The 23,473-nt window shown below is 34.4% G+C and overlaps 1 protein-coding gene across 1 annotated transcript in view; it reads right to left on the bottom strand.

The window, feature by feature from the left end:
* The window catches only part of LOC126878468 (cubilin-like), a 447,168-nt gene that overhangs the window by 297,777 nt on the left and 125,918 nt on the right, over window positions 1-23,473 (bottom strand). The window contains exons 14-15 of the mRNA XM_050641213.1: window positions 11,211-11,379; window positions 3,686-3,864 (exon numbers count right to left, since the gene is read on the bottom strand). Of these exons, the coding sequence (XP_050497170.1) occupies window positions 3,686-3,864; window positions 11,211-11,379 (348 nt within the window). The remainder of the gene's footprint in view (window positions 1-3,685; window positions 3,865-11,210; window positions 11,380-23,473) is intronic.

The following is a 23,473-nucleotide window of genomic DNA, read 5'->3' as shown; positions in this document are numbered from 1 at the left end:
AATAACGACTAGTGTTAGGACAGGTGTGGGAGAGACTGATACATTTCATGTGAAAGTAGGATTGCACCAAGGCTCGGTGCTTAGTCCGTATTTATTATCATTAGTTTTGGACCAGATAACAGTGAAACTACAGGGTAACATTCCATGGTGCTTAATGTATGCTGATGATGACGTGTTAGTAGGAAATAGTGAAAGAGACTTAGAACAAAAACTGGAACAGTGGAGGCAAGCTCTGGAGGAAAAAGGTTTAAAACTTAGTAGGACAATAACAGAGTATTTGGAGTGTTCATTTAAAAATGGAGTTACTTACTACAAATAAAATGGTATCTTTGGATGGTGAACTGATTGTTTAAGTACCTGGGATCGGTACTTACGGATGAGTGGAGTGACAAAGAAGGGTAATATTAGAAATGAGTATATTAGGGGAAGTCTAGGTGTGGCACCAATTGATGCCAAAATGTGAGAGCATAGGTTAAGATGGTTTGGTCATGTTCAACGTCGAGACGTTAATCACCCAATACGAAGAATAGCTGAAGTGCAGATTCGTGGAAGGAGTAAGAGAGGAAGACCAAAGAAGACCTGGGGGGAGACGATAAGGCAGGACATGTTGGTAAAGGGGATTAACATTGATATGACCCAAGATAGAATTGTGTGGAGAAATGTAATTAGGGAAGCCGACCCCGCATAGGGATAAGGCAAAGAGAATGATGATGATTTGACATATCCTTGTCATATTTGGCAACAATTGTAAGTACTGTACATCCTTCTAAATTGTATTAAACCAACGTTTCTTGCTAGTAACAGAGGCGTACGACGGGGGAAAGAGAAGGGTCAACCATTCACTTTCCCCTGTCGTACGCCTCTGGTAGTAGCCGGAAACGATTATTTAACATAATTTAGTAGGGTGCTAGTGTAAAGCACCTACACTTTCTGCCAAGTATGACACGGATATGTCAAATAGTTTTAAAGTATTATTTTTTAAAAATATTTTATTCTTTATTTAAAACGTTAAGAACTATTTATACCCGGTACTTTAAAGCTATTTGACATATCCTTATCATACATGGCAAAAAGTGTAGGTATTGTACACCCTACTAAATTATGTTGAATAATTGTTTCTGGCTACTACCAGAGACGTACCACACGGGATAGTGAATGGTTGACCCCTCCCAAATTCTACGTCACTGTCGAAACTGCTATTTTAGTATAATTTTTAGATTCTCCATTACTTTCTGTGAAAATAATATACTCTTCATTCGTAACGATAAAATTATTAGTTTTCGAGATAGTTAAAGTTAAAAATGAAACAGCACAGTTAATTTGATTCATGTATTATACCCCTTCGTTTTTAGCTTCAAATGTCTAGAAAACTAATTACTTTATCGATGAGTATATTTCTTAGATAGAAAGTATTGGAGAATCCAAAAATTGCACTAAAATAGCAATTCTGCCAGTGGCGTAGAATTTGGGAACGGTCAACCATTCACTTTCCGCTGTAGTACGCCTCTGGTAGTAGCCAGAAATGTTTGTTTAATACAATTTAGTAGGGTGTACAGTACTTACACTTGCTGTCAAGTATGACAAGGATATGTCTAATCGTTTTTAATAACTACAATGAAATTAAAAAAATTGAATTTTCCATAGTAGATTTAAAATGCGTTTATCTCTAAAACGGCTGAGTTTAGCGAGATAAATGTAGTGCACCTTTTTTAAGTAAATACAATAGTGGAATAAAAGTTTTGATCTTAAAATTATGTAGGGTGGTGGATAAAAAAATTTGAACGTATTGAATGAGCGATAAAAGGTATATGTGGCGCCCTCTGGGTAATATATAATTTTTGGTAGGAAATTTAGGTTTATCGTCTAGAAAAACCTCTACTTACCAAATTTCGTATTGTTACCTCATGCCTGTCAGGAAATATTCAAAAATTAATAATATAAAAGTTTATCCTTGACACCCTGTATTTCCTTTATTATCAACTTTCGTACTAAGGTAAGTTAGCTTAAATCGACCTATTTCAACCTCAGGTATCTGAGGTTAAGCTATGGCCCATTCTTTACCAAACACCCTGTATAAACGCATGTCTACAAATGCTTCGATTTCCCAGATATGGAGTGTCGGAATTTTTCTTACTGATGATTTATGTATTGCTCTGAAACCCGTTGAGATTGTGACGATAATATAATTTTATCGTCTAGAGTACGCCAATGAATTAAGTAAAACATGTTTTTGTACCGTCTCGGACGATATAAAAGTCGGAACGAAAAGCTGTGGATTAGTCTTGGAGCGTTGATCGAAGAATAATAAACAACAACGAGGTATAAGAGGTGAGTTATCCTGACTACTTTCCGTCGTCGTTTTGGTGTGTTGAACGAATCCGACGGTTTTCCTTTTACCTATTCTTATACGAGCGGTGATCGTATTTCCCTACATGTCTTTTCCGCTGGCGAGCTGAGCGAGATTTCCTCTCCTTATATGTCCGTTTCATATTAATAAATGTAATTCCTAATTCACGCGATCGTCGGTAGTATTCATTCATGTACCAGATATCGTCACATCAACCCGAGCCTAATGTTCGATACGTAGGTTATAAATATATTTTATTAACGAAATTAACGAGTAGTAATTAAGGCTACTTATATTATCATTTGTAATGTTTTGATTCTAAATAAATGTCTTAAAAACCGAACCTTCTGCCTTCGGCTGAATTTTTGTTACCTGAAGCAACAAACACAATGACAACGTTACAAGATGTGCAAATGAAATTTGATGGATTTTAAGATGCAGTTATTATGCGCGCATACGGGAAATGTTCTCAATATTTTTAAAGAAACAAAGCCATCTCTAAACCAAACTGAAGTAATCCAGAAGACTAGCTTCGAATTGCAACTAAAATGGTTACAATAAAGTTTTTAATTTAAATAATTTTATATTGTATTAAGTTGAAAATTTTGATTTGCATCTAGCAGATGTCGCTATGACTTCCAGACCATTTTAGTTAGTTGAAATTCTAGACTGGTCGTCTGGATTATTTCAGTTTGGTTTAGAGATAGCAACATATGCATTCTCTGATGAAAAACTAACGAGTTTTGAAACCGTTCGGTAAGAATGCTTGTTGCGCTCTCTAAACGAACTGGAATATAAGACGGCTTTAGCTTCGTGTTGCAACGACATGAAAATGGTTATTCATTTTTATTTATATTAGTATTACTCCTCTCTGAGTATGTAGGCTTCCATTTTCGTTGAAATTTTTCCGCGCTGGACAGATGGGATGTGAATTGCAAATTATAGGATTCCCTCATCTTCCTTTGCTCCAGCATCCGATTGACTTGCATTTCTAGAAGCCACGGATGTGTAACCAGAAAATGGTCCAAATAAAGTTTTTAATTTAATATTATTTTATATTTTATTAAGTTGAAAACTTTGACTTGTATCTAGCCGATGTCGCTATGACTCCCATGCCATTATTTCGTTAGTTGCATTTGAGGCTGGTCGTCTGGATTATTTCAGTTTATTTTAGAGATAGCAACATCTGCATTATCTGATGAAAAACTAACGAGTTTTGAAACCGTTCGGTCAGAGTGCTTGTTGCGCTCTCTAAACGAATTTAAATATAAGACGGCATTGGCTTCGTGTTGTAACGAGATGAAAATAGCTATTCATTTTTATTAAAATTTAAGTTACCTCTAAATAATTAAAACTGCACCCTGCTGGTAAGTCGAAACGCATAAAGTTTATTTTGATTTTAGTATCAGAACCTCCTTGAATTTTGTATTGGCAAACGCTTAGGTCACCAGTGTCTGCATGTGATGAAGTAATTACGCCTTCTGCGGCAGTATGTACACCTCCACAACCTGGTACCCCTAGAAGACAAGCAAAAAAGGTTAATAAAGAAATGTACATTTTATGGAGCACGAAACTCCGTTTGAGCTTTTTGCTTAAGTATTTTTCTTCTAAAAATAATTGGGACTGAAATTCTATCAACTAAAAATTATGTTTAATGTTTCACTTAAATATAAAAATGGAAGACATAATAGAGGATACATGGGTGGTCTTCCTGACAGATATTTTTAAAAAAGATAACGAAGAATTTTTACCAGAAATGCCAAATATAATAACTGATGAAAAGAACGAAATCTCCCAAAAAGATGTGAAACAAGAAATAAACGAATTAAAAAATTAAAAATCACCAGCAGAAGATCAAATACCAAATGTACTCTTAAAATATGGAGGTGATTACTTTGTACAACAACTGCAACTTCTTATTCATAAAATAATCACCATGAACACATACCAGATGAATGGAGGAGAGCGATCATACTAATGTTCTTCATGAAAGAAGATAAGAAAGACCCCAATAATTATCGAGCAATAAATATTTTAAGTATAACACTCAAATTAACAACAAGAATAATAGCGACAAAAATAAACGAACGAATAACTCTGCAAGAGGAACAGCAAGGATTTCGGATAGGAAGATCATGCACGGATGCAGTTTTTGTAATAAGACAAATAAAAGAAAAGTCGCTGGAATACTACAATCCAGCATATATGTACCTGATAGATTTAAAGAAAGCGTTTGATATAGTGAGATTTCGGGACCCGATACATTTATTATATGAAAAGGGAATATCACTGGATTTAGTAAAAACCATTAAGAATAATATATAAAGATAACAGAGCTATGGTAATATGTAAAGGAAAACTATCGCAACCTATCAAGTATGAAACTGGCATTAGACAAGGAGATTCGCTGAGCCCATTAATATTTAATTTGAGAATGAATGAAATCATAAAGAAAGTTAAAAAACAAGAGGATATAGAATAGGAGAAAAGGAAATGAAGATAATATGCTACGCCGACGACGCCATAACAACAGCCGAAAATGAAGATGACCTACAAAGATTAATTAAATAATTCGAAGACACAGCGCTTATAGAGTCACCACTAACGCGACGGAAGATTACAGCGGAATGGTAAAAGATTTGAAAAAATTTTTAATTAGTGGTTTGTAAGTTGATAAAATCTACATTTTAAAATTATTTTGAAATATACAGGGTGTCCCAATAAATGGCGGCGTATCAAAGTTATATTTTTTCTTCTGGAACACCTTGTATTTTATTGCATTTTTAATTGTCCGCAAAAAATAAGGTACAGTTTCATAAGGCTTCCCTATACCTATGTACAGAGTGTTCTGAGTTATGTTGACTTTTCTTAAAATGTAAAGTTTTAAAAGAAGGCTTATTCTCAAGTTATTTAAGAAATTATAAAAAAATACTTTTACATCTAAATAGTTGGATATTGGTTGAATGTATTCCATGATTGATTGTTACACATTTATTTACAGGGTGTTCAACGTTTACAGTTTCATTATTGGATTATTCAATGTATCATATGATGCTTATTTTAAATGGAACACCATATATATTAATTATTAATTATATTAAACGAAGTCACCTCTTTCGAATGGTATATGGATGTCCTATAACTAGGTCTAATAGTTTTTGCGTAATTTACAATTATTTAAATTCTTAATCTGTAAATCGATTTTAAAACAAAAGATGTATCTCATTGTATGACATTGTCATTTTATGACAGTACGGTCTGGTAATTATCAAAAATATAAACATCCATGTATGATATTCAAATTTAATTGTTCCTAAAAATGAATAACCACGTTATCTACGAAAGAGCAGACATGGTACTTTGCATTGGGGAGTGTTTGCAAAATTGTATCTTACTTTCTAAAGTTTACGCTCAAAAGTAGGTATCCTGATAGAAGACACCCAAAAAAGGACGTTTTTGAGAAATTTCGGAAAGTTAAGTAAAAATAAACCAGTTATTTGTGATCACGTCAAGGAACTTGATGTCCTGCTTTCTGTAACGGAAAACCGGGAAAACCCAAATACTAGTAAAGAAAAAATTTCGGGTAAATCAGTCAAACGACTGTTAGAATACTTAAGAGAAACCACTATTATCCGTATAAAACTCAACTACACCAATATTAGACCGAACAGGATTATAATAAATATTTAATTTAGGTATCGTTTATGGACTTTAGACTTTGGAGCAGATCCTGATTTTTTTCAAATGTATTGTAAACAGACCAATCTACCTACTTTTCATAATAATGGTCTAGAAAATAGACATAATTTTCATTTCATTATGATACAGTAAACAAACATTTATTTCGTACAGTTTAAAAATCGAGAGTGCATAAATATTATTTTTAAAATCAATTTACCGTTTAAGAAAATTGTAAATTACGCAAAAACTATGACGCCTAGTTATGGAACATCCCTATACCATTCGAAAGAGGAACCGGTGTTTAGTATAATAATTTATTAACATGTTTTATTTAAAATAAGCATCATATGACACATTAAATAACACAATAATGAAACTGTAAATTTTGAGCAACCTGTAAATAAATGTGTAATAATCAATCATGGAATACATTAATTATAAAATAATTACCAGACCGTACTGTCATAAAATGACAATGTCATACAATGCCATTAATTAACTACATCTTTTTTTTTAAATCGAGTTACAGATTAAGAATTTTAATAATTGTAAATTACGCAAAAACTATGACACCTAGGTATAGGATATCCATATACCATTCGAAAGAGGTAGATTTGTTTAGTATAATTATTTATTAATTACATGGTGTTCCATTTAAAATAAAAATCATATGACACATTGAATAATCTAATAATAAAACTGTAAATTTTGAACACCCCGTAAATACATGTGTAACAATTAATCATGAAATACATTCAACAAATATTCAAATATTTAGATGTAAAAGTATTTTTTTTTATAATTTCTTAAATAACTTAAGAATAAGCCTTCTTTTAAAACTTTACATTTTAAGAAAAGTCACCATAACTCAGAACACTCTGTACATAGGTATAGGGAGCCTTATGAAACTATACCTTATTTTTTTGCGAACAATTAAAAAATGCAATAAAATATAGGGTGTTCCATAAGAAAAAATATAACTTTGATACGCCGCCATTTATTGGGACACCCTGTATATTTCAAAATAATTTTAAAATCTAGATTTTATCAACTTACAAACCACTAATTAAATTTTTTTTTCAAATCTTTTACCATTTCTCTGTAATCTTCCGTCGCGTTAGTGGTGACTCACCCTGTATACAACATGGTGATCTCAACAGAGAAAACTAAATCGATAGTGATATCAGCGGAACCGAGACGATGGAAACTGGTCGTAAATAACAAAATAATAGAACAGGTGATGGAAACGGAATACTTGGGAATAAAACTGTCAAGCTACGGAAAAGTGGAAGAAAAAGTACAAAAACAAGTGGACATGGCGAACAGAGTAGCAGATTGTCTCAACAATACAATCCGGAAAAACAAATATCTCACAACGGAAACTAAAACCAGGATATAGGTATAAATCAACAATAAGACCGATAATATAACGTACACAGCGAAAACAAGAGCAGATACGGCGAAAACAAAAAAACTGCTGCAAACAGCAAAAATAAAAGTCTTACGAAAAATAACAAACCAAACTCTACAAAACACGATTAAGAAGTGAGGAAATACGAGCGAGATGTGGCACAGAGGAAATAAACATGTGGACCAAAAGAAGAAAAATGTAATGGAACCAACACAGAAAGAATGACAGAAAATAGAATAGTACGCATAGCAAGGGACAAATCGCCAAATGGAAGAAGATCATTGGGACGACCGAGGACGTCAATTGAGGCTAAAAACTGAAATAAAACAGACATTTATAAAGTAGGAAGAAGAAGAAGAAACTCATTTTCCGTTTGCATTTAAGATAAGACGAACTGAGCTGAGCGACTGAGCTACACGAAGCCTTAAACAATTGCCCCCATAGTTTGTTGCAGTTTTTTTTTGTTACACATTAACCCCCAACTTTTTGTGGTAGTTATATCGTTAAACATTGTCGACCACCGTTTTGATGGGTCATTCAAATGGTATAAGGTTATGTTTTGGCAATGCCAATTGACCAATTCCCTCTGTCATCATCCAACCAATTTACGTCCACTGCTGGACACAGGTCTCCCCCAATTGGTGCCACACTTCACGGTTTTGTGCTGACTGTTGCCAGTTTTTATTAATGCACCTGATATATCTGTCTTGGTCGGTCTTGACGGTCCAGTTATCTGGGGCTCAGTCGATCGACAAGTTTAGTGGATTTGCGATTTGCGGTCGCTGGTTCGAGCCTCAGCTAGGTCGTGAAATTTATAAAAGGCCAACGCCGTAGTATAAAACTCAATAGAGTCTACGGCTTGGTCTGGAATAAACTGGCGTCTGATCGGCCTATGGAGGAGCGGTACGGGAAGGGATAAGGGCTTCCGGCTTGGTGATACTCCTCCGTAGATCCCTACCGAAGGGCGTTGGCCTAAGAACGGTGTATACATACATATATCTATCCCTCTTGTAGGCGGCCTTTCTCTACTGCGATTATCTTCTCCTGGTCTCCATTCCATTAGCTTTCGTGTCCATCTTGAGTAATTCAACCTGACGACGTGTTCTGCCGAGTTCCATTTGAGCTTAATTATACGTTCTATAACATCTGTGATACCGGTTCTTTGCCTCAGATCTTCATTTCTTATTTTATCCTCTAGGGTTACGCTCAGCATGGATCTTTCCATACACCTTTGAACAACCCTCATTTTCGACGCTGTTGCCTTGGTTAGAGTCAATGTCTCTGCTCCATATGTCATTACCGGTAGCATAATTTGATCAAACACTTGTCTTTTTAAACTGATTGGTACATTGCTTCTAAATATGTCTCTCAGCGCTCCGTAGGCTGCACAGATAAGAGTTAATCTTCTTATTATTTCGCATATTTGGTTATCTCTGCCAATTGTAATTTCATGACCTAAGTAAATGTACTTTTCCACTAGTTCTACTTCTTGTTCACGTATAATCAGCTGTCCGCTAGGAATCCGATAAATTTAGTTTTAGTAAAGTTCATTTTCAGGCCTATTTACTAGCAGATAGCATCTAACTCATTTAGCATTTCCTTTACTTCTCCTAGGTCATCAGTTATAAGGATTATGTCATCCACAAAACGAAGACGATTTAACTTTTCTCCATCTATTGTGATCCCTTTATTGTCCCAGTTGAGTACCTTAACATTCCAGATAGATATTCCAGAACAGTTATGAATAGTTTTGGCGAAAGTGTGGCTCCTTGTCTTACGCCACGTTATATGCTTATTTGTTTGGTTTTACCATGTATCTTAAAACTCATTGTTGCCTCTTTATAAATATTATAGATGAGTGTACTATAACAATAGTCAATGCGGCATGAAAATCTACGAATACTAGGACGAGGGGCTTATTATATTCTATTAACTTTACTGCCTGCAGATGGTCGTATGTTCCAAAGTTTGTGCGAAATCCAGCTTATTCTTTTAGCTGGTAAAAATCTAGCTTCTTTTCTATTCTTGATTTCACTACTTTTGTAAAGAGTTTGTACAGGGTGTTTGGTAAAGAATGGGCCACAGCTTAATCTTAGATTCCTGAGGTTAAAATAGGTCGATTTAAGCTAACTTACCTGAGTACAAAAGTTGATAATAACCGAAATACAGGATGTCAAAGTTAAACTTTTATTTTATTTATTTTTGAATATTTTCTGACAGGCAAGGGACAACAACACGAAATTTAGTGAGTGGTGCTGGTACTGTACACCCTACTAAATTATGTTAAACCCATGTTTCTGGCTACTACCAGAGGCGTACGACGGGGGAATGTGAATGTTTGACCCTTCCCAAATTCTACGCCACTGGCGGAATTTCTATTTTAGTGCAATTTTTTTATTCTCCAATACCTTTTTTGTAAATTACATACACTTCATTCGTAACGATAAAGCCATTAGTTTTCGAGATATTTTAAGTTAAACACGAAGGAGCATAATGTATTAATCAAAATAAGTGTACCTTTTCATATTTAACTTCAAATATCTCGAAAACGGATGACTTTATCGTTACGAATGAGGAGTATATTATTTGCATAGAAAGTAATGGAGAATCTAAAAATTATGCTAAAATTGCAGTTTCATCAGTGGCGTAGAATTTGGGAAGGGTCAGACATTCACTTTTCCCTGTCGTACGCCTCTGGTATTAACCAGAAACGATTATTTAACATAGTTTAGTAGGGTGTACAATACCTACACTTTCTGCCAAGTATCATACATAATGATATGTCAAATAGTTTTATTGTACCAGACACACATAGTTCTTAAGGTTTTCAATAAAGAATAAATTATTTAAAAAAAAATACTTTAAAATAATTTGACATATCCGTGTCATACTTAGCAGAAAGTGTAGGCACTGCACACCCTACTAAATTATGTTAAATAATCGTTTCTGGCTACTACCAGAGGCGTACGACAGGGGAAACTGCTATTTTAGAATAATTTTTAGATTTTCAAATACTTTCTATGCAAATAATGTACTCTTTATTCGTAACGATAAAGTCATTATTTTTCGAGGTATTTGAAGTTAAAAATGAAAAGGCAAACTTATTTTGATTAATACATTATGCTCCTTCGTTTTTAGCTTAACATATCTCGAAAACTAATGGCTTAATCGTTACGAATGAAGAGTAAGTTTTTACATAGAAAGTATTGGAGAATCAAAAAATTGCACTAAAATAGCAATTCCGCCAGTGGCGTAGAATTTGGGAAGGGTCAACCATTCACGTTCCCCCATCGTACGCCTCTGGTAGTAGCCAGAAACATTTGTTTAACATAATTTAGTAGGGTGTACAGTACCAGCACCACTTACTAAATTTCGTGTTGTTGTCCCATGCCTGTCAGGAAATATTCAAAAATAAATAAAATAAAAGTTTAACTATGACACCCTGTATTTCGGTTATTATCAACTTTTATACTAAGGTAAGTTAGCTTAAATCGACCTCTTTTAACCTCAGGAATCTAAGGTTAAGCTATGGCCCGTTCTTTACCAAACACCCTGTATAAGTGGTGTAGCAGGCTAGTGGGTTTGTAATGTTCTGTCTTATCTCCCTTCCTATGCAAACGTATTGTTACTGCGTTTTTCCATTTTTCTGGTATCGACTTTTGATGAAGGCATAAATTGAAGAGATTTTACCCTCTGTACAATAAGCCAATAGGCTGCGTTACAAAATTATCATAAAGAAACTGTATTTAGAAACGAATAATATGTACTCACCTTCTACAATTGAATAAGTTATCTGAAAACCGGGATAGTTATCTTTACCATCTGAGTGGAAATGTATGTTAACTCTATTTCCTGGAGAATAAAATGGTTCGGGACTGGAACTGTTACAGAATTTAGCGAAAGTTTGATCTCCTGGTGAGGGTAATAACTTTGGGAAGAACTACAAACACAAAAATATATTTATATAGATCAGTTGGTATTTCTAGATTGTGATACTACACTTGAGAGCAAAAAAATCGACTCACTCGATGAATTGTAGTTTATGTAATAATTTAATGTTAGGTTCTTTGAATTAAAATAACTAAAGGCTGTATGACACTATGCATTTTCTTGTATCATTTCTGATATCGTTTCTGATATGTCAAAAAGATGCATAGTGTCATACACAGATACAAGAAACGATATCAGAAACGATACAAGAATTTGTGTCAGACACAGATTCTTGTACAAGAACTGCGCCAATTTCTGCGCAAAGAGCAAAAACGTAAAACCTACAAACCTACAGAGCACAAATGTACGTATAAGAAACGATACAAGAAAATGTATGTAACTTTTTAATATCAGAAACGATATTAGAAATGATACAAGGAAATGCATAGTGTCATATAGCCTTAATGCAAAAAACTGTGGTCTATTATAGAACTTCCAAAAATAATTGTTTTATGCAAATTGGCAACGTGTTGTAAGATTTGTCTTCCTCTATATGGCATAGGGAGTAGGGTGGTTCGAAAAAAATTTATTTTCTTATTTCAGATCGCTATAGTGCACAAAAGTTGCCATTGGTATAGACTTGAAAAAAGCACTAATTATTATTTTTTTATTAATTTGTCTTCCGGTCGCGCAATGCCATCGAAGTTAGCAAAAATTGTGAAAAACCTTAATTTTTCATATTTTTTTTTAAACAGGCTAGATGGTTTTAATTGCGTTCCTATACCATGAATTAACTACTAAAAGTATGTAAAATCAATATAAATGCACTTATTATACATTTGTTTCATATCTTCCGGTCGCGCAACATAATACAAAATGAGTAAAATTAGTAGTTTTTGCAAAATTTCAAAGTTTGACTGTTTAGTACAATTTAATCATACGAATTTTAGAGATGCTATAGTTTAATTCAATTACAATAATATATTTAAAATCCAAGCATGTAAGATACATTTTGATATTCAAGTGGAATTCGGTCGCGTAGCTTCGTCAAAAACAGCAGACTACTGAGAGGCGAGGCAAAAGTGACGAATGCCAGCGAAGCTCGCGCAGCCACAAATAGAGATACATGTGGGAAGACCTCTACAATGGAGTATTTGTCTTCTCCATTACAACGAACTGCTGTTCCGCCACCTTTTCCAACACTTAGATGGAAATTCAACAGGCACTATAGGATATCCGGACCGATTGGAAAGGCCCTACCTGATTGTGAAAGACGTTGAAAGACGTGGAAGTTGTTGTTGATTTTAATCGTTGGCATCGCTGAGTGATGCAATAATGTGGTTCTAATATAGCCGTCTCTGGAACTGTGTCCACACACTTTACTTGAAGCTTCGGTCACTAGCTTAACGCATCTTTCAACTGCCTGTGTATGGCATGGCAAAATATCTATACTCATAACAAGCTTGAAGTCATTGCTCACATACTGTTTTATCTCTTCATTAGTCAATGTTCTTAGCAGTAAAGGGGAGTCAGTGTACTGGTGTTTCATTTGATAATTTCGTAATACTATTTAGATTCAAAGTTTAAGTTTGGTGGTTTAAAGATTCGGATAGAGTCACTTTCAGATATTGCTTGATTTTCCTTGATGATACGCCTAAAGCCCAGCTCTCGGATATGGTTTCTCTCATCAGTTACCATAGCTAACAGTAAATTTTCGGGATGGGCAAAATAAGCATTAGGTTGTAAAACGGGATCAACAACTTGAAGCAGCTCTTCTGGTAAGTACCTTGAAGATTCAATGATTTTGTAATCATGTCTAGGCCCATCTGTGAATTTGTGGTTTATTTTTGTGGCAAACCACATAGGCATATTATAACATTTGAGAATGAATGTGACAATCTCTCTCAGATTTTCAGAAGGGTTGGACACACTGATGTAGAAACGCAAAACTCGGTTTGCAGTAGTAAGCCATCTTGAATGTGACGTTGGGCTAGGATCACGTACCCATTACAATGTCTTCTGAACAATGTCCTGACTTGATGACTTCTGATATCTCAAGCAAGTACAATTATTGGTGCTTGCTAAGAGTACGCTTGTCAACTTTTGGAATTTCACAATCAATAGGATTAAAATCAATAAGTGGTAGTCTTTCACAATCAGGTAGGGCCTTTCCAATTGGTCCGGAATATTCTATTGGGCCTGTTGTATTTTCATCTGTGTTGGAAAAGGTGGTGGAATGGCAGTTCGTTGTAATTGAGAAGACAAATACTCCATTGTAGAGGTATCCCCACATGTATCTTTACTTGTGGCTGCGCGCGCTTCGCTGGCATTCGTCACTTTCGCCTCGCCTCTCGGTAGTCTGCTGTTTTTGACGAAGCTACACGACCGAATAACCATTGAATATCAAAATTTATAAAATCCACGAGGAAAATAAACTTCCTGTAGCTGGCTGTATACCATAAATCACAAAAATACCAAGTTTTTTGCAAAAGGTATATATTAAAATACCCTAAATAAGGGTCACAATACAAAACGTTTTCGGATTAAGGAATCCATCATCAGTGTTTAAAAGCCAAAATTTGCATGCCTGAGCCACCAAAATGTATAGGGTAAAAACCCTTTAAATGTAAATCATAAAGTTATTTTACATATTTATATAAAATTCATCGGATGTTATAGATAAACCTGATAAACCTGGATGTTACCCAGGGCAACACAGGACTCTCCCCACGTGGTTGGAACTTTTTTTGGCGACCAGATTCGGGTCGGCGACGTGTAATATTTTAGTGATGACAACGTTGGCATGGTTCTGATTAATATTCGTTCTATAAGAAATAAAACTGATGAATTATTTTTGTTTCTGGAGGAATTAGGATTACCCCCGATAGTTGCGGTTACAGAGCACTGGCTTGAAGTCAACGAGCCTTTTTTTATAGAAAAATATACCACAATTGCCAGGTATGATCGTCTAAGTTCGGCTCACGGAGGCAGCCTTATTCTTTCTAGAAATAATGATTTTTCTCTAAAAAAATAAAAATCTTATCTTGTAAATTTTTTTAAGAATTTAAGAATTCTTTCCTTGTGAGATTTTTCTCTGGTAACAAAATATGACTTTTTGTTGTGAATCCTTAGTTTCCTAGTTCCTTCCTTAGTTTATAATAAAAATCTTAATCTTTACATTATTTGCATTTATAGATCACCTGATTCTACCGTGGAACTATTTTTTTAGAACCTGCTAAATTTGTTAGATGACCTGCCTCATAAAAGCAGAAAAATTCTATGCGGTGACTTTAACATTATTATGCTGCTGCTTGTGCTACCCAAGTGTCCCTGGTCAACATATTTGAATCGTATGGTCTCTCAATGCACGGTAATTCTCCTACAAGGATTACAAAAACTACATCTACCATAATCGATTATATTGTCTCAGATTGCTCACCACTTGATGTCTGCTCTACAATTATTAATGCGGGACTATCTGATCATGAAGCAGTGTATACGAAATTTAACATCTTCAGCAAACTTTCCTCAAAAACCCGACGTTTAGGTAGGATTTTTTCTGCCCAGAATTTTCGTAAATTCCAAAATTTATGCTTAACTTCTGAATGGCACTTTCCTTCTATAGACGTAGACTACAATTTCAGTGTTTTTCTAGATAAGCTTCTCCGCATCTTCAATAAGGCATTTCCTTTAATTCCTATTAAGCCAAAACATCGGAAACCTTGGGTTACGAAAGGTATCCGCATATCAGCCAAGAATATGCGTTCACTTCTACACATCAAGAAATTTACTACCAATGTTTCTGTCACTGATTATATCACGAAGTACAGGACAGCATATCTAAAACTTGTCCAATCTGCTAAAAAGGCCTATTATCAAAATCGTCTGGGAAGCTCTAAAAGTGTTGCAAAAGAAAACTGGTCTATAATAAACGATCTTCGAAATAAAACTCACACAGCTCAATCATTTTCCCTTCCAAATCCTGAAAGTCTAAACGATTACTTCGTTAATGTGAGTAAAAATATAACATCAACTATTTTGCCGCAAAAAGATCCCATTTTTTATCTCCCTAATTCAAGAAAGATCTCGAATTCATTATTTTTAAGACCCAGTCGATAATTCTGAACTGATCCAAACAATCAATAGTATCAAAAGCAAATCATCCTCTAGTACTGATGATAAAAATTTTCTATAATCTCACAGAAAATGTGTTGGAAATCCTCGTCTCACTAATTAATGATTCCTTTGAAAAAGGTAAATTTCCAGAGTGTCTAAAGACAGCCATTATTATTCCTCTTCATAAGGGTGGTGAAAAATCGAATGCCTGCAACTATAGACCTATCGCCTTACTACCGGTACTCTTAAAAATTATTGAGAGACTCATTAAAACTCGACTTATGTCCTTATCGTTGATAACAACATTTTATCTCAAAATCAGTTCGGCTTTTTAACTAATAAATGTACCACTGATGCCATGTTTTCTGTACTACATGAGGTTTATCAAGCACTAAACAATCATATTTATACTGCCACTGTTTTCTGTGACTATGCCAAAGCTTTTGATTCTGTAAATCACGACATCTTGATTAAAAAACTAAATTTCTATGGAATTAGAGGTATTTCTTTGAATTGTTCTGAACAACAAGGTTCAGTAGTGAGTCCTCTTCTGTTCCTTATCTTTATAAATGACATCACTAATTTAAAAATCGATGGAAAAATTTTTCTTTTTGCTGATGATACCAGTATCACTTGGAGCAACTCAACTATTGCATCTGTTCTTGAAACTATAACTTCGGATGTACTGACGATAAAGACCTGGTCTGACTCTAATTTACTCTCTTTTAATGCAGATAAAACAGTAGCAATATCCTATAAAGGAGCTCTTCAACCTTTGCCTCTTAATAACAGCCAGATCAGTACCGTTGATTCTGTAAAATTTCTTGGTATTTTTTTAGACAGCAACCTCAAATGGTCCCTTCATGTCGATTCGTTAAGTAAGAAACTCGCCTCTGCTTGCTATGCAATAAGATCTGTCTCAAGGGAACTCAATTTAGCATCTTCTAAAATAACATATTTTTCGTTGCTCGAGTCTCATCTTCGATATGGTCTTCCTTTTTGGGGTTCTAGTACAGCTGCTCAATTTGATGTTATTTTTAAATTGCAAAGAAGAGCAATAAGATATTTCTTTGGCCTCAGAAGATCTACACATTGCAGAAATTACTTCAGAGATCACGGAATTTTAACATATCCATCTTTATATATTCTAGAAACGGTGTGTTTAATTCGTAAACACCTTTATGTCTTTCCAGCAAGGCCCAATCATCTTAACTCCACCAGAAATTCAAACTTTGATATTTATTTACCGATCCCATCCACTGAGTTAGTAAAGAAATCTATATTATATTTCGCAAAAAACTTTACAACCATCTCCCTTTACAACTTAAATCTGCAACATCTTTCCCAAAGTTCCGTAAAATGACAAAAGCCTATCTATCTAAAAGACCATATTATTATAGAAGAATTTCTTAACGAATAACTAAGAAAATTGGGTTTCATACACAGTAGCTTAAACTGTCAATTCCTAATGTATTTTATTTGTTGTAAGTATGTTCAATTTGCAATTTATATAAATTTTGTAATTAATTGTTTTTGTCTTTGGTTGTATATCTTATATACTGTATATACTGTATATATTATATACTTTTATTTCATTCAAAACATGGCGCCTCAGAAGAACGGTCGTGTTTACGACTCGGAAGTTAAGTGTTGTAAAAAGTGTTATAAAGTTGCACAAAGTGGTCTATTATGTGCGAATTGTGGAACGTTATCCCATAGTGGCTGCCTGAAGCAACTAAAATCGATCAAATATATCGATGATGAGACAGTTATATGCTGTGAGGAGAGTGTGAGGTTAAGTGATCCACCAAACAAAACCTTGGATAGTGAGGCTGACGATGAGGATCCGAGACAAACTGAAATAAGGTACTTAAAGAAAATTATTAATCAGAATGAAACAATAATATCAAATCAACAAATTACGATAAATTTATTGAAGGAACAACTAGATTTATTTAAATATATGCAAATAGCTGATCAGTCGCCATCTACAAAACAAAATACGAATTCAATCAACCATTCAAACAGAGACCCAAATTTTGAACGACCGAAACAGTCTAGCAGTAAAATATATCCAAAAAACGAAAACACTACACCCGCAAAAAATGTTGCTGTAAATGAAAGTCTAGTTGTTGATAAAGAAAGGAGTTCCCCAACAAAAACTCTATTTAAAAATAGTACCAATAAAAATAAACAAGTTGTTTCCTTAATCGAAAATAATAAACAATTATCAGCTGATATTTTAAGAATACAAACGGAGGCAAAATGTTCAGATATCATTAATTTAACAAACGATGACAATTTGATAAATACTGAGAGTAAAAATTCGGTTCCAGTTCCAAATAATAATGGGCAAGAATGGAAAACTGTTAGGTATAAAAGAAGGAATGGACCTATTGTTATTGGCAATAATGAAAACTCTGAAATCAGTGGTGTCCCAAAATTTAGTCATCTTCATGTTACTAGGGTAAACCAGCATACAACGGCAGATAATCTTAAGAAGATGTTAGAAAAACACTTTCCAGAAGTGATATGTACGTCCTTAACGGCTAAGCATCCCAACATATATTCATCCTTTAAAGTCTCAATTTTTGAACAACATTTTGGTTTAGCGATGGACCCAAAACTATGGCCCGTAGGCTCTTATGTAAGCAGGTTTTTTATGAAGCGTCCAACACATACTCAAATAAAATGAAGGATGAAGAAACGACCGTTAACCCTCCATCAAATTTTCAAAATAACCTAATTCAACAAGGCACGGTAAGCATGTTTCATGTCAATTTACAGTGTATATCAAATAAAGTCGATATGATCAATGCTTTTCTTGCGGATAAAAAGTTCTATGACGTCATATGTTTTTCAGAGCACTGGCAAACTGAAGAAAATCTAAAATTAATTAACATCTCCGGCTTTTCACTAGCTAACTTTTTCTGTAGGGTTGAAAAGAAGCAAGGTGGCGTTGCAATTTATGTAAAAGAAAATCTTATGTATTCTTCTCTTAATCTAAATGAATATAACGTAGAGCAAACTTCAGAGTTTTGTGCAATTTATATACCTTCAATGAGAACCAATGTTTTAACTGTATACAGATCAGGTAATGGTGACTGTGACTTGTTCTTGGTGAATTTTGAGAATGTTATAGCATTCTTACTTAACAAAGCAGACAAACTGATTATACTTGGGGATTTTAATATAAATTTTAAAATTAAATCTGACTCTTCTTATGATATTCAAAATCTGTTAATGTCTTTTGGTCTAGAAATAACGATAAACGATTATACTAGAATCACATCTCAATCCAGTAGTTGCATCGATAACATTATGACTAACTTTTCTGAAAATATCTACAGGGTGGGCGTATTTGAACCTTGTTTCTCTGACCATCGAGCACAATTTATATCTATTGATTCTGATCTTAAAGTTGTTGACACTAATCAATCACTTCAACGGTCTATTACTTCTTCTGGTTTGCAGAAGCTTAAATATGCACTAGCTAGTACAAAGATGGACTTTTTCTATGACACCAATAACGATCCCGATGTCTTGATGTTGTTTTTAACTGAAACTTATAACAACTTAATATTAAAGTTTTTTCCATTAAAAAAAGTACGACAAACTGCTAAAATAACACCCGTGCAATGGTTTAATGACGAATTAAGGTCTTACAGATCTAATCTTTCTCTCATTAAACACATTGCAGATGTCACTAAGGATCCCGATATTTTCAAACTATATAAACAACAAAAATATGAATATAATCGGCAGTTACAAAATGCTAAAAAGTCGGCTTACTCTGGTTTTATTACTAACTCCAATAATAAACGTAGAGACTGCTGGAAAATATTAAACTTCGAAAGAGGCAATACAAGATCCAGTTCGGTACAACCAGATCTATCTCCAGACGAAATAAATCAATTTTTTATTACAATCGCAGAGAATATAATTACATCCCTTCCCACTATTAATAACGATATCCTCTTCAGTTACAGAAACTATCCTTCCCCGAGTAAGTCCTTTTGTTTCCGACCCGTTGTGGAAGATGAGATCTCTCAAATAATTAAATCTCTTAATAATTCCAATTGTAAGGACGTTCACGAAATTAATAGCAAAATTTTAAAAGAAACTTACCAAATAGTTTTAACACCTTTCACTCATCTTATTAACTTAATTTTATCAACTGGAGTATTTCCAGAAGCACTAAAGTACTCAAAGGTACTACCTATCTATAAAAAAGGTGATTCCTCGAAAGCTGACAATTACAGACCCATAAGCATTGTTTCTACATTCGGGAAAGTGATTGAAAAGGTGATCAAACAACAATTATATTCTTATTTTGAGTCTAAAAGTTATTTTAGCAACTCGCAATATGGATTCAGAAGTGCTCGTTCTACTACAAACGCGGTATATAATATTGTGAGCGAGGTGATTGAGGGGCTTGAACGTGGCAATCGCATAGCAATTTCTCTCTGCGATTTGTCGAAGGCTTTTGACTGCGTTTCACATGACATTTTGCTCCACAAATTAAACTATTATGGAGTCAGAGGTATCCCTCTTAAGCTTATCTCTTCGTACCTATGTGGTAGACACCAGGCTGTAGTGTCTAAAGGTTATCTCTCCGATTTTCGACCCGTAAAACATGGAGTCCCACAAGGTTCGGTCTTGGGACCTCTTTTATTCATTATATATGTCAACGATTTGCCTCATTTCATATCTCCGTACAAATCAGTACAATTTGCGGATGATACGACATACATAATATCAGGTAATAAAAATGAGGATTTAAAAATGGCTTACGAGGAAGTCTCTGATAAATCTAGCACATGGTTTGCTGCGAACAAACTAAAACTCAATACTGAAAAAACGCAGGACTTGATTATATCTGCAAGTGGTTTACATGGCGATCCAGATGACAAAGACACTGCTAAACTATTAGGAATAACCATAGACAATCGATTGAACTGGTCGGCTCATATTTCACAAGTAAAGGCGAAGCTGTCTAGTTCATTGTTTCTTATTCGTCAACTAGCAAGGGTTGTCAACTTTGAGACATTGAAGGTGACATATTTTTCTTTATTTCACTCACACCTAAGCTATGGATTAATCTTATGGGGCAATTCAACAAATGCTCTTCAAATTTTCAGGATGCAAAAGAAAGCTATCCGGATTTTAGCAGGGGTTAGTTATCTGGAACATTGCCGACCTCTCTTCATCAAATTAAAAATTATGCCGCTACCTACTCTGTTGATATATCAAGTTCTGACTGAAATTCACAGAAAAAGGTCCCATTTAACAAAGCAGTCTGATGTTCACGTTCACAATACCCGATACTCTCACTATTTACGAACAAATCGCTCTAGATTGCGTCTTTCAGATAAAAATTGTCTTAATTATAACTACTACAATATTTTACCAAAAGATATTAAACAGCTAAGCTGTAACAGTTTCAAAAAAGTAATAAAAAGGTATCTGTTGAAACATTGCTTTTATTGCTCGGAAGAATATATGACTCATTGCAGAACATCTACTGAAATGCTTACCGTGACACAAAATATTTTTTGTTAATCTATATTCTTGTTTGTGATACATATTTATAAGTTGTGTTTTATATTTCTGTTTTATATACCTTGTGATTTTATATACCTTGTAATTTTTATATTCCTTATTTTGACTTTGTAATTTTGACTTGCTACAAACAATTTTTTTTTGTAAAGTAGTTAAATAAATCTATCTATCTATCTACTGTATATTAACGATTTATCTAATTTTAGTAAATTGTAGTTGTTATTTGTTATTTGTTATTGATATTATTTTTTTTTTCTGTATGTAAGCTTAAGCTTTGACCATAAAATTGTAAAAATTTTCAGTGGCAATAAAGCATATTTCTATTCTATTCTAATGACAGATAAATGATCGATTTATTATCCTGAGTATCCTGCAGAATCGGCTTGTGACAGGAGTTGAGCTTAATCCTTGAGGAATATTCGAGGTGTCATCGTCACTCAATAGATAGTTAGGGGAAGGATTGAGGCTGCCACTTTGACTCCCAGACGAGCTAACACGCGGTCCAATTTGAACGCACATCAGAAACAAGCTCGACTTCAGTTTACCTGAGAACACGTTAACTGGGATCTTGGCCAATGATGCAGAGTTTTATTCTCTGATGAGAGTCGAATGTGCTTGTAAAGCAGGGCCGTAACTACCATTGGGGCAACCGGGGCAGTGCCCCGGGGCCCCCGGCCAAGAGGGGCCCCGCAGGGGCCCTCCTTTGGTTGGCCGTGCATAGATTTTAACGAGGAAAATAAAAATATGTATTTTAAAAGCCGATCCTAACGAAATAGTTTCAAATGACACAATTTTAAAAAGATCTTACAGATGCACCCTAGACCTCAACATAAAGTTGAGGGGGCTGAGCTGGGGCCCCCGAGACCATAACATAAAAATTTAAATTATTACCTAGGAAATTAGTTATTTTGGTGTAATAAAACCTGAAATGCCATTGGAAGAGGAGGCCCGGGAAAAGCTGGGGCCCCCGAGACCTTTCGTAAAGATATAAATGGTTACTGAGAAAATTAGTCATTTTGGCGATATAAAAACTAAAATGCAACCGGAATATGGGCCCCCCGTCCCAGCTATATTGTCTTAATCAATTCACCCCAGGCCACGTATTGGTACGTGAAAGGCATCGTGAAAGGAACCGCATTGTAGCCGAACAATGTACTTGCATAAAACAGGTAAGATGGTATGTACTTTATTATTATAAATTTAATATTATAAATTATTTAACTTAAAATAAGGTGATTTCAAAATTTTTTGTGTTGGTCAACTAAAATAGCAATATGCAGGTACAAGAAACTTCAGTCATGAAATGCATTAAAATGAGTTTTCAAGGGGTTAAATATCAAGCATTTTTCCGGACTCCCCCTCCCATTCCGCTGGAGGATAAACCCCAGACCCCACGGTAGGAGCCCCCAGATCACGTTTGTCCCGGGGCCACCAACATCGTAGTTACGGCCCTGTTGTAAAGCAATAAAATAAATCAGTAAGAAACTTAATAGGGTCGCATGAAAAGTGTAACACAACACAGAGGAGAAATTACCCAGTATTAATAATGTTGATTAACTCACATTTTTTTTATTTTGCGTTTTATTCATTACATATGACTTTCATTCAAAACATGTTTTTTTTTAAATACAATATTCAGTATAATTTCGACAATCATAGAGTGAAGGTCGCTCCAATATTATTGTCTTCGGTGTTTTCAAAATAATTGCTATTGTGATATTTTGTGAATTTATTTAATTAGTGCTAATAAACTGATATATTAGAGTCATAAAGTTTTTCAACAAAAACTAGGTAAATATGGAAGCAAAGTCAATAGGTTCTGGCGAACCGCCTGACCAAAACAACTCTAAAAAAACTAATATGGATAACAACAGGTCTGTAAATAATTTAATCGATTTTGATAATAGGTATAAATCTGATGACAAGGCACCATTCTTTGTTTATATTGAACATAAAAATTCTAGTATTGGAAGATTATTTCCAATCAGGGTCGGTTCTTTTTTGTTAAATGATCCTTTAATAAAACATGATGTAGTAGACATAAAAACGGTAGGTATTAGTAGGGTAAAAGTCATATTAAAAACTTATTCTGCAGCAAATAAATTAATTAATCATGAATTGATAATTAAAAACGATCTAATAGCATATATCCCTAAATTTTACACGCACAGAAAGGGCGTAGTCAGAATGGTTGACACGTTCTTTTCGGAGGATTACCTGAAAGACGCAATCATTTCTGAAAAGCAGGTGGTGAATGTACAAAGAATGCAAAGAAAAATAACCAACAGCGACGGTACTACTCAATTAGTACCAAGACAAATAATTATTGTAGAATTTTTGGGCAATGAAGTTCCCCAAAACATAATAATTAACTTATGTAACTTCGTAGTTGATCCTTACGTGCATCCAGTGGTCCAATGCTACAA

This window comes from Diabrotica virgifera, chromosome 10 (genome assembly GCF_917563875.1).
Source record: "Diabrotica virgifera virgifera chromosome 10, PGI_DIABVI_V3a".
Taxonomy (NCBI): domain Eukaryota; kingdom Metazoa; phylum Arthropoda; class Insecta; order Coleoptera; family Chrysomelidae; genus Diabrotica; species Diabrotica virgifera.
The sequence above is the reverse complement of the archived record's forward strand: the minus strand, read 5'-3'. Positions and strand labels throughout refer to the sequence as shown.